Genomic DNA, 11,198 nt, shown 5'->3' with positions numbered 1-11,198 from the left:
TATTTTAGGTAGCACCTTATTCTATAATTTAGGAAATTGAGGCACAAGGAGAGCGAAGACCTTGGTTTGTGTCCCTGCAGCCTGGAGGCGGGGCAGCTGGGAGCACACACTTTTACCCAGAGCATCTGCTCTGCTTTCCACTGGAAGATGTGGGGGAGGGGGGGTGCCCCCGGGACTATCCATACCCAGAAATGGGGCAGAGAGGACCCACCCCAGGGTCCCCTCTAAGGCCAAATGGATGGAGAAGTGGGAGTCCATCCGTCTTTCCAAGACTTGGTGCCCTTTTCCTGATTCCCTCCTGCCACCCACTGCTGCTAATCTTCAGGGGCACCGCTGCTGCCTTTAGTCACTGAAGTAAATAAAGCCAACCGCTGCAGCCTCCCCGAGAGTGGACTCTGATCTGTTCAGGAGAGGCTGGGTGGGGGGATGGGGGCAGCAAGTAGCCTTGGACAAGACCCGACTTGCTTATCACTGATCATCTCGGAAGCCTAAACCTCCACAGCAGTAGCCACATGACAACTCCCACCTCCCGCCCTGCTCTGCCACAGCAGCCCTGGCCCCCCTACCCCACCCCTACCTTTGCTCCAGCCCCTATTCTTATTCCCAGTCCACTGCCTGGGTGCAGTCTCTCAGGAAAGCCCTGAATCTGACCTCCACTTTCCTCACCCATTTCCCCTGTTCTAGTCTTTACCTTTGTTCCCAAATCCACCATTTCTACCAGCCAGTCCCAGGATGAGGCTGAGGAGGAAGGCAGAGAGGATGTATACAAGCCCCCCACCCCTTTTTTCTTCTTCCCTTTCCCTGCTACCTTCAATTCAACTGGCAATCCTCGAAGGCAAGAAAATGAAGCACCTCGATACCAAACAGGCCATTTGATGAACATTAGGTTCCCTCTTCCTTCTCTGAGCTGACTGTGAAGTCAGAAGACATGTGCACCTCGGCCTCAGTCCCCCATCCCCCACCTGTCTCAGGCTTCCCTGCTTCCCAGATGAGGTCCCAGATGTAACCATGAAAATGGAGAGAGAGCAGGTTGTAATTGACAAATCTGTCCACACCCCCTTGCCACAGGTCCCCACCAAGAAAGGGATGCTGACCCAGTGGTACCTGGTATCGTTTAACAAACACATTTGAACACAACCAGTCTTTAGAGCTGGGGGAGAGCCTAGGGGGCGAAGTTGGGACAATAGCGAAATAAGTAACCGCAGCAACGACAGAGGTGAATGGTGACAAAGACTGACGTGATGAGCAGATATCCTATCAGGGTGAGCTCCATGGCAGAGCGAGTCTCAGGGTCTGAGAATGAGGCCTTGTAGCGCCCTCGAGATGTCACGCCCAGTCGGAACCCAGCGATCTGTACCCCCTGCAGCCAGCAATAGTAGATGCCCCGGTCACTCAGCTGGGTGAAGCGGATGTGGAGATGGTTGCCGTGGTCAATGAACACCCTCATGGACCTGTTGACACCCTTCAGGTACTCTGTGCGGTAGAAGTACTGGTGGTCCTTGTCCCAGGCCACGGCATGCTCTGGCCGGGCACCAGGACAGGAGATGATGAGTCCGTGGCCCAGCCTCTGCTGGTGGAACTGAATGGGCACCTGGGGCACCCAGGGCTGGCTGCCCACTTTGGACACGTAGCTGAAGATGGCCATCACGCCCTTCTGGATCATCGTCGTTTTCTTGCAGGGCACCATGCAGCTCCGAACCAGTAGCTCAGGTGTATGGTCCCTGGCCTTGGCCCGCAGCTTTCTTGGCACAGCCTGTGAACCACAGGACACCACATCTGGCAGTGTCTTACGGTAGCGGGGAGAGAGGTCTGGGCTCTGCAGGTAGCAGAGGCCAAGGCGCCACTGCTCCCCGCGCACCCCGCAGCGGTCACAGGGGGTCCACTCCCAGAAGGTGGTGAAGACATGGAGGCTCCCATGGTACTCATCTGCAAAGGGCTCCTGGCCCTGGTCCTTGAAGGTGGCCACCATTCCCTCACCGCTCTGGATGTCCACATCGTAGGCATAGAAATAGTCCCCCTTGCGGGTGCCACAGAAATACAAGCCTGAGTCCTCGGGCTGGGCCTGGAACACCAACAGGCTGAACATGCGAATGCTGAAGCGGACCAGCATGTCACTGCCCACCCGCACCTGGGCTGCCTCAGTTAGCACCCGCCCATCGAAGTCTGTGAGTACTTTGGTGTGGCTGCTACCAAGGCGCTTTTGGTAGTACCAGACTACAGCGGACACCTCCTCTGGTTTGCAGTGGCAGGGCAGCTCGAAGCTCATGTCGGCCAGGTAGGCTGCATTGTCGAACATCAGGAAAGCAGGGCAGGGGGTCCTCTGAAAAATGTTCTCCTTCTCCACGATTTCAAAGGCTTGGAGACTCCCCCACACCCACAGGAGCACTGTGGTGTGGGCCAAGTTCATGCCCGCAGGAAGGAAGGATCCGAGGGGAAGAAGCAAAACCAAGGCACTAAAGGTCTATGGGGCTTCTAGAAATCACTACCAGAGGGAGCATCTATATGAGGAAAGGATTAAGCAGCCAAGAAAAGAAGCAACAATCTGTAGGGGAAGCGGCCAAAAGCAAAGCAATTTATTCCCAGCTGATGTACACGATGCCCTTCTAATGTGACAGATGCGATCTCAAGGGAAAATCCATTCTAGAATCTGGCCCTTCTCCCCTTTCTAGAACACTGGCACTCTCACCCAAGAATGGGCCAGGAGAAACTGGAATGAGAAGCCAAGGGTTCAGAAGCTAGACAGGGAAATCTCTGCTGCCCTGTTCCAGGCCTTGCCCTGCCTGCCTGGTGAGAAGGTCTTCCCTTTGGTTAGTCCAGGAGTTGAAGGAAACCCACCCACCTACACATCTGGCATATGAAGAAGCCTGGGAGGCTGGCCAGACCTAAATTGATGGCTTGGGGCTTTCCCAGGCCTAACCTGCACAGGAACTCAGCCCCTAGGGAAAAATATTGTACCTCAAGTAGGTTAGCATTTGATCATTTGTCGATTAAATGTCCATTCATTGGTTTTAGGTTATAAATATTCTTGTTAAGAACTATGGAGATCTGTATTTGTTTGCCATGGAAGATTCACAATTTTGCTTCTTTCTTTTTTGGGATGGAGGATGTAACTGGTATAGCCAGCACCAGATTAGGCACACGCCCATCTCTCAGGGCTGTGAACCACAAGTGTGGTAGACTCCAAGGGCAGGAGGCAAAGCTCTTTTAGCTTCCTGGGCCCTTGACCATCTGTGGATCTACACATTTCAGAATATCGAGCCACCAAAGGACTAGAAAAGAGGAGAAGATTTGATTTTGGCTTTTACTCTGAAAATTCCAAGTTGAGAAGGGAATTGGGTGCAGGCTTCTTATTACAATCCTGTAGAGCCCCAGGACAACCACCAAAAAATGCTGGGGTCCTCTGAAGATAACTGATCCTATCAATCCACCTGGTACAGCCCTAGCAGCTCTTGCAGGAGCCGCTCCTCCTCCTGGAGTCCACCAGGCAGCTCCTCTAGATCCTGCTCCTCCTGGCCGAGCCCCTCCTTTGTGGGTCTGGGGGCGCCCATGGCTTGCAGCTTCTGAAACAAGCCTCTGCAGCTCTCTCTCTCTACATGGCTCATCAGGCTCAGGTTCAGGGCGAAGCGCCCGGTGCCGGCCAGGCTGCGCAGGATCCCCAACACCACCAAGCGGTCTGCCGGCCTCACGTGATCGGCCAGCACAATCAGCAGCTCCCCTAGAAGTCCAAATCCCACGTCTGTCTTGAAGAGCTGTCCTAGCTTGGCACCTCCAAGCTGTAGCAGGGCCTGGTAGCGCTCTGGCCCACTCCGCAAGTATCGCCGCCAATCACGGTAGAACTCTGCTGAGGTCTCAGGCTGCAGGCGTGTTTTCTCCTAGATCACAAAAGAAGAAAAGGGAATCCAGAGCTCTTCCAACTGCTCTGTGACAATGGGAATGAGGAGAGCCCGTGGGTTTTCATCTAAGCTCTGGTACTGCTCTCCGAGCACTGGGAAAGCTGTGGTCCCAATGGGTCTCATTTTCAGATGAGGAAACTAGGGGTGGAACAGGGAGGGAGGGGCCCAAAGATTCCAGGCCATGCTTCGAGATTCTCAGTTGTACCAGGATTTTCCTACTGATGAACGGAAGAGCGAGTCAGGGTTTACTCTGAGCAGGGCAGAGGGGATGATTGAAAGAACTCAAGGTGAGTGTTAAAGGGCTCCGACAGTCTGGGTCTCCCTCTCAACACTGCCACTGGATCATTATACTATGTACATATAACCTGGAGCAACCCCACTCTGACCTGTGAATGCAGGTCAAAGAACTGACTGAAGGAGACCTGCGTAGCCCTCCTTTCTGATTTGTTCTGCCCAATTTAACTCACCCCCACCATTCACTGGTTGCTTTTCTTTCTGAGATTGGAGGCAGAAACCTGCCTCTGTTGGCTTCACATGAGAAATAAAGAAAAGTATGGTTTGTAAGAAGATAGGACTGGAGATTTAGGGCAGAGAATCCCGCTGGGCCTCACCTACCTGGCAGATTTCAGTGGTTTCGTCCTGGGAGGTCTTTCTCTGAGTACTGTGACAGTTCCAGGGCACAGTCTTCTTTTCTATCTTATCCTTCTGCTCCAGTGGCTTCAGATGTGATGCAAGGACAATACCCCTGTGGGCAAAGGACAGATATTAGGGGATGGGTATGAGGTGGCTGGACATTATATGATATAGGCTGAACCTGTTGGCAGGCCAATATGACAATAACAACAATAACAACAACAGCACCAATAGCTGACAGCTTTTGAGCACTTCTCATGTGCCAGACATTGTGCTTAGAAATCTTACATGTGATAACTCATTTAATCATAATAATGGTTACTCTCTTTTATAGATGAGCAATAGAGGCTCAAAGAGGTTAAATAACTTGCACAAGATCACTCAGGTAGCAGAGGGTAGGGATAGCACTGAGCTCAGAATTGTCTAACATCAAAGCACATGCTCTTATCTACCTTTGTCCACCATAACAGGAATGCATGAAAAATAGCATTAAGCCAACCTGAACTCTTCATAGGAAGCAACCCTCTGTTCCACTGCCCGTAACTTGGCAGCATTCTCTCGTTTGTACTTCTCATCGGCAGTGAGTGCAGCATGCAGCTCTTTCTCCAAAGCCTTGAAGTCAATGATGTCATTCCTTTCCATGGCCTGTGCCTGGGAAGGCAAAAGGAATGGACACAGGGGAAGGTCAATAACAGGGGGAAGAGTGTGCATCTGGATTCTTTACCAGCCCACAAAATGACACAAAAGCACTCTGGATATCTTGTCATTTATGTTGGGGGGTGTTACAAAAATCTCATTCTCTACTGAGGGGAGCTGAGTTGCACACTGAGAACTTGCTTAAGACTTGCCACTGAAAATAGAACAGAATTTGACTTTCAGTTTGGAACTCTATCTTAATTTTGTTCTTTGCCTCAAAACACATTTTAATAATAATTCAGCTGAGGAGGCATTTGGGTCTCAAAATTCAGTCCCTTCACTTTTCCATGTGGGCAGTTATGATAGAAGACCTTACACAAAAGCTGAACTATTAGCTATGCTTGAGTCAGTGATAAAATTTCATCCATCATTAAATAATGGAAAAGGATACTTTTCACCCAAGCCAGATGCAACGTCTGTGCAGGAAATCAAGTAGAAGTGGCAGAGGAAGGGGCTTAATGACCCCTCTCCCCAAATCCCTCTGTCCAGCCCAGGGCTGGACCACAGGTCCCTAGGTATTTGGGCGACCTCTTTAGTTCTGCCACTGTTCTCCTGTAGCCTCCGAGTATCTGAGATTGATTCTACAGGAAGATCACCTACATGGGTTCTAGTCTTGGCTCTGGTATTTATTTGCTGTGAGACTCCTTTGAACCTCAGACTCTCAGTGCATTGATTTAGATTTTGTAGCGGAGTCATTATCAACAGCCCAAGAGCAGGGAAGCAGGAGGTCCGCATCCAACCTCAAAGCCCTCCACCTCCACCCCAACGTGAGTAAGTTGAACCCCAAAAAGGGGGTTGGGCTGGCCAGGACCTGAACTCAGGTGTCTTGGCTCCTGTCCAGTTCTGAGCCCTCCCCAGTCATTGAATAAATAGAAAAACTAACCCTTCCGTCCCCTGACCTTCACCCCAGCAGCCCTGGCTTTGGTTCCCTTGCTTTCTTTGGGGATCCCCAAATACACCGAAACAAGACAGCTCAGCGTAGACCACGCCCAGCAGCTGTGGTTGCCCAGCAACTGCTCTAACAACCTGCCCACGTGATCAACCCAAAGGCCCCCGACTCTGTTCAGGGTGGTCTCAAGGCGCCTGATCAGATGTATGCGACCTCTGGCCTCACTCTCTTTGGAGAAACCCACGCCTTAGTTTGAGGATCCACGCCTCCACCTTGCTAGTTCCTGTGTCTGCGGCCGGCATTCCTCCAAGCTGGTCCTCAGGCAGAGGGCTGTCCTCCGCAGCAGAAACGCGACCGCGGCGTCGTCAGGGTCCTTCCGGACGGCGGGCGCAGACGGTGGCGCGGCGTCGGACGGAAGTGCCCTCCTCGGCGGCCTACTGGAGCTTTTGGCTGAGCAGGCGGGAGGTGAGCTGGCGCGGGTCAATGGTATGGGAAGGTTGCTTCGGGTGGGGAGGGAAATTAAATAATGTCAGATCTGGAAGAGACGTTGTGTGCTCCCTGCCCTTTTCACTTTACAGATCGGTAAATTGAGGCGTGGAGCGGGAAAGGAAATGAAAGCTACCCAGCACACACCTCCAGATTCCAGGGTTCTCTCAGTGTTGTCCATCCGTAAAATACCTTCCATGGGCAGGGGTCGTTCTCACTGTTAAGCTCCCTCTCTCACTCCTTCTTCCATCCGTGCCGTCTTCACTTTTCTGCCAAGCTCCCTCTGTTCCTATTCTGTTTTCCTTTGAGAGCCTACCTTATAGCGGGAAACTGCAATGAAATCTGTCTTCTCTGTGCCTTGCTGGAGTCATTCATTCATTCGACAAATACTTATCGAGGCTTTATTTTGTGCCAGGCCCTGTTCCAAGTGAAAAAAAGAAAAAAAGCCCTTGCTTAAGTAGTAGTGGGGAGGTGACAGTAAACCCATGAATAAGTCAGCTAATGATAAATGTTAATAATAATAAAACAGTGAAAGTGGGAGTCGGAGAGTGTGTGTATGGGGGACTTTTTTGGAGTGGCAAGGGAACCTTTCTCAGAGAAGATGACATTTTAGTATAGAACTTAATGAAATGAAGGAACGAGGTATAAATATCTAACGGAAGAGCATTTCGGAAGAGAATAGCAGGTACAATGGCCCTGAAGCAGAAATGAGCTTGATTTGTCCTATGAACAGCTTTCTATACAAATTTCTGCAGGCCTTTCATGGATCTTGGAAGAATGAGATGAGCACAGATGTGATAGCTCTTTGGAAGTAAAAAGAATTTATGCATGTGAAAGTTTCCATAATAATTCACATTTAATTACCAATCCTCGAAGCTCTTAATTCTCTATTTTATCTACACTCAGCACTCAACAGGTGGCATTGAGGAGATGGAGAGATTAACCTAGTGCAAGAAATAACAGTATCTCAAACATTTTATTCACTTAACATTTATCCAGTTCCTGCTGATGCAAGCTGAATTGACAGGTGGGCACAAGGAACACAGGGTTCCTGTATTCAAGAATGGCCAAAATGCTAGATAACATTTATTGAGCCTAGGACTCTGATCAATTCTTTACACAGACTATTTTGTTTAATTCTCACAACCTTTCGTTCAATGGGAATTATTCACTCCATATTCCAGTTGAGGAAACAGGTTTAGAGTGAAGTAGTTTACCTGAAGTTACATAGTTATTAAGTGACAAAGTTAAGATTCACATCCAGGTCTTCCAACTCCAAAGCTCAAGTCCTTAACCCATGCTCTCTTCTGTTGTTTATTACTTGTAAGCTGTAGAGTTGGTGAGGGTAATACAGGTAACTGCCTTCAAAACAATTAAATTCTGGTAAAGGTCCAGTAAGGCTATAGCGGCATAGGGGAGAGAGAAACCGAGGATCTCAGAAAGCTTGAAGGAGGTGGCATTTGAGCTGTACTTTGAATAGAATTTCAGTAATTGAAGTATAGAAAACCCATAAAATACTTATTAACTGCAAAGAGAAAACAAGTAACTTTTACAATAGAAAAGCCTGCCAGACATCTTGGTAATCAGGCGATTAAGTTATATCACCACTAATGAGACAAATTAAAATCATATACCACCAGAGAGTAGATGCACTAAAAAGAATACAGCATCACTTCTGTGATATCCCTGCCAGAAATGCCAGAAATCCCTAATTATGAGGAAACAGACAAACCCAAGCTAAGGGATATTCTACAAACTCACAAGCCTGTAATCTTCAAAAGTGTCAAGTCATAAAGTCAAGGAAAGACTGAGGAACTGTTCCATAGTAAAAGAAACTAAAGACTTGACGACTAAATGCAAAAATGCGGTCCTGGATTGGATCCTTTACTATGCAGGACATTATTGGAACAGTTTGTGAAACATGACTGGGGGAGTCTGTGGATTAGGTGGTCGTAATGTGTCAATAGTGTTTTTCTGATTATGTACGAGAATGTCCCTGTTTGTAGGAATCAGACACTAAACCAGCGGTTGACAGACAGAAATTTTTCTATAGTAAATATTCTAGGCTTTTTGGGCCATATGGACTCAGTTGCAGCTACTCAGCTTTGCTGTTACATTGTGAAAGCAGCTGTAGACAATATAAATGAATGAGCATGGCCGTGTTCTAATAAAGCTGTTTTTGTAGACATTGAAATTTAAATTTCATGTAATTAATTTTCATGTATCATGAAATATTCTTTTGATTTTTCAACTGTTTAAAAATGTCAAAGGCATTCTTAGCTTGGGGACTTGTGAAATCAGGCGGCAGGCCAGATTTAGCCACAGGCCATAATTTGCAAACTCCTGCACTAAATAAAGTTTTGGGGTGACGACGCATTGTATCAGCAACTTATTCTCAAATAATTTAGGAAAAAGAAAGATTTGTACTATTTTTGCAACTTTATGGTATTAAATTATTTTACAATTAAAAATCATTTTAGCATTAAAAAAGAAGTGGAAGAAGAGTATGTAAACAGTGACAATGGGTAGAAGAAATAGGGAATGTCCAGGCCTTTGAGGGGACCACTCAGTGGGTTGATGTAACTGGAGAGGGGCTGTGTGATGGGATATGGTCAACTATAAGGCTTGAAAGGTGGATCCATGGAGGCCTTCATTACCTTACCAGAATCTCATTCCTCTTCTCCTTGCATTTTAGCATCATGGATACTGACTTGTATGATGAGTTTGGGAATTATATTGGCCCAGAGCTAGATTCTGATGAAGATGATGATGAATTGGGCAGAGAGACCAAAGATCTTGACGAGGTAAGGCGTAAATTGCTTTTTTTCTCTCTCTTTTAAAAAAGCAATAAAGTACTGAATCCACTCTGCTCCCATAATACCTGTTTATATCTCTAACATTGTCCTCTTTGTGATATGACTTATTAGGGTTCTTATACTGCTCCTAAGAAAACTTAGCTATTGAAGTTCCGAAAGGAAATATAAGGTAGTCACCTTTTCCAAGCACAGGTGCCCTGGGAAGTCCTTCATAAGCTCGGGTTTTGAAAGATGAATAAAAGCAGAAAGAGAAGGTGCAGACTCCTATGACTCCCCTTCGGGAGAGCTATGGAGGATGAAGTCCAGATGATTTGAGGCTTGCAAAAGACTCCAAAGATGGCTTTTATATTTTAGCACTGTTCAGAATAAGAAGTAAATAGGCCCACTGCTTATCGATGGAGGTGTGGCATTAATGAAACAGCAGGGAAGCAGGGCAGAAGTCCCGGCTGCCATCCCATCTGTCTTCTCCATCAGAGAAAATGTCCTTCAGACTAGAAAAAAATAGAATAAACACTGGAAAAGGAAAAGTAAATTTGAGCCGTATAGGTGAGGCTAAAAGAGAGCATCTCGCGGCCTTGAGTATGTTCAGGTCTCCAGGTCCACCATATGCATTGGGTCCTACCTAGGTGGGGTAGTGGAGGAGACCTCAAAGAGGTAAGCTCAGAGCCTCTGTGGTCATCTTTAAGAAACTGGGGACTGGCTGTGGTCCTAGAAAGTGAATCGCAATTCGTCCTACTTTGCAAAGATGGAGATAAGGCATTGCATTTCAGAAACTATAGGCTAATAAGTGTGATATGCATCCATGGTAAAAATTATGGACGGAAATTTAACACAGATGGCATCGAATACTTAGGAAGGTTATATGAGTTTATAAAAATTTATTCTTGATACAATTACTAGTTTGAGATATTATAGGTCAGAGGTGTGCTGTGGATATTATGTATCTTGATTTCGGCAAGGCTTTTGAAATCACTTTTCTTATAAACCAGTTATTTTCTTTTTTAAAAATATTATTTTAAAGCAATATTTTTTATTATACAAGTAACTCATGAATATACTCTTATTCAAATCAGATAGAAAATATTCTTTGGTTCTTAATCCATTTCACTCCCCAAGGTAACCACTGTAACTCATTATGTCCTTGTGGAAAAATAGAGGCTGAGTCATAATACAAGGAAAAGTCACAGCTGTTGAACAATGGGGCCCAAAGAGTTTGATTAATGGATCACCACCAGAGCTCTTGTGACATGCCCCTAGCATCCATGCTTGGTCCCATCCTTTTCAACCTTTTTATCAATGACCTAGGTGAAGATAGAGAAGAGAAGTTTCTAATATTTGCACATCACATAAGCTAATTATTGGATAACGGAATGTAAATTCAAAGTGATCCCAACAAACTTGAATTCCTGGCTAAATAGAGCCCAAGAATTCATTAAGTATTTATAGAGCACTTACTATTTGCAAGGAATCATAATGCTGAGAGAGCCAAGGCATTATCTCTGCCCTGCAGGAATCTACAGCTTGCCAGGGGAGATGAAGTACATGCAAAAATATTTATGAGATAGGGAAGGACAAGTGCCATTTAAATCATATTAATTTGTATTCATAATAGTAGTATATAAGGAGGCATTCTTCCTGGCTGGGATGACCAAGAAAGATAGCTGAGGGAAGTCACATTCAAAGTAGACCTGAAGAAAGGGTAGGCATCTGTAGAGACAGAAAGTAGAATGATTAGCGACTGTGTAGGTTGGGGGCGTGGAATTGGCGTGGAATTGGGGGGTAATA

General features: G+C 46.8%; 3 protein-coding genes across 9 annotated transcripts in view; 1 reads left to right on the top strand and 2 right to left on the bottom strand.

Annotated features, from left to right (window-relative positions):
• Positions 1-1,162: 1,162 nt before the first annotated feature.
• Positions 1,163-3,086, bottom strand: FAM187A (family with sequence similarity 187 member A). Its single transcript, XM_039846755.1, has one exon. The coding sequence runs from the start codon at positions 2,405-2,407 to the stop codon at positions 1,163-1,165; it is 1,245 nt and encodes a 414-aa protein (XP_039702689.1). The 5' UTR covers positions 2,408-3,086.
• Positions 3,087-3,283: 197 nt separating this feature from the next.
• On the bottom strand, positions 3,284-6,512 carry DNAAF19 (dynein axonemal assembly factor 19). Of its 4 annotated transcripts, none has more exons than XM_039846756.1 (4): positions 6,384-6,512; positions 5,026-5,177; positions 4,509-4,638; positions 3,284-3,872 (listed from the first exon to the last, which is right to left on the bottom strand). In XM_039846756.1, the coding sequence occupies exons 1-4, from the start codon at positions 6,411-6,413 to the stop codon at positions 3,420-3,422; spliced, it is 765 nt and encodes a 254-aa protein (XP_039702690.1). In that variant the 5' UTR covers positions 6,414-6,512; the 3' UTR covers positions 3,284-3,419. The 4 variants fall into 4 exon arrangements, with proteins under 4 accessions (XP_039702690.1, XP_039702693.1, XP_039702691.1 ...); XM_039846759.1 differs by having other exon boundaries at positions 6,356-6,439; XM_039846757.1 differs by lacking the exon at positions 6,384-6,512 and adding an exon at positions 6,106-6,201.
• The window catches only part of EFTUD2 (elongation factor Tu GTP binding domain containing 2), a 37,652-nt gene continuing 32,891 nt past the window's right edge, over positions 6,438-11,198 (top strand). The window contains exons 1-2 of one of the 4 annotated variants that reach the window (XM_039846746.1): positions 6,438-6,576; positions 9,293-9,401. In XM_039846746.1, coding sequence (XP_039702680.1) covers positions 9,297-9,401 — 105 coding nt within the window. In that variant the 5' untranslated portion in view covers positions 6,438-6,576; positions 9,293-9,296. Of the gene's footprint in view, positions 6,598-7,525; positions 7,625-9,292; positions 9,402-10,335; positions 10,343-11,198 lie in introns of those variants that run through there. The other 3 variants (XM_039846749.1, XM_039846751.1, XM_039846748.1) reach the window with 3 other exon arrangements.

The sequence above is a fragment of the Pteropus medius genome, unplaced genomic scaffold, assembly GCF_902729225.1.
Source record: "Pteropus medius unplaced genomic scaffold, Ma_sr-lr_union100, whole genome shotgun sequence".
NCBI classification, from domain to species: Eukaryota; Metazoa; Chordata; class Mammalia; order Chiroptera; family Pteropodidae; genus Pteropus; species Pteropus medius.
Note: the sequence above shows the minus strand (reverse complement) of the source record. Positions and strands in the feature narration are given on the sequence as shown.

Excerpts from the sequence above, each read along its gene's own strand:
- FAM187A (XM_039846755.1), bottom strand. The coding sequence starts at position 2,407 with ATGAACTTGGCCCACACCACAGTGCTCCTGTGGGTGTGGGGGAGTCTC.
- DNAAF19 (XM_039846756.1), bottom strand. The coding sequence starts at position 6,413 with ATGCCGGCCGCAGACACAGGAACTAGCAAG. Across the intron at positions 4,639-5,025 it reads GCTTCCTATGAAGAGTTCAG|GGGTATTGTCCTTGCATCAC; the intron begins GTTGGCTTAATG and ends CTTTGCCCACAG. Across the intron at positions 3,873-4,508 it reads AAACCACTGAAATCTGCCAG|GAGAAAACACGCCTGCAGCC; the intron begins GTAGGTGAGGCC and ends TTTGTGATCTAG.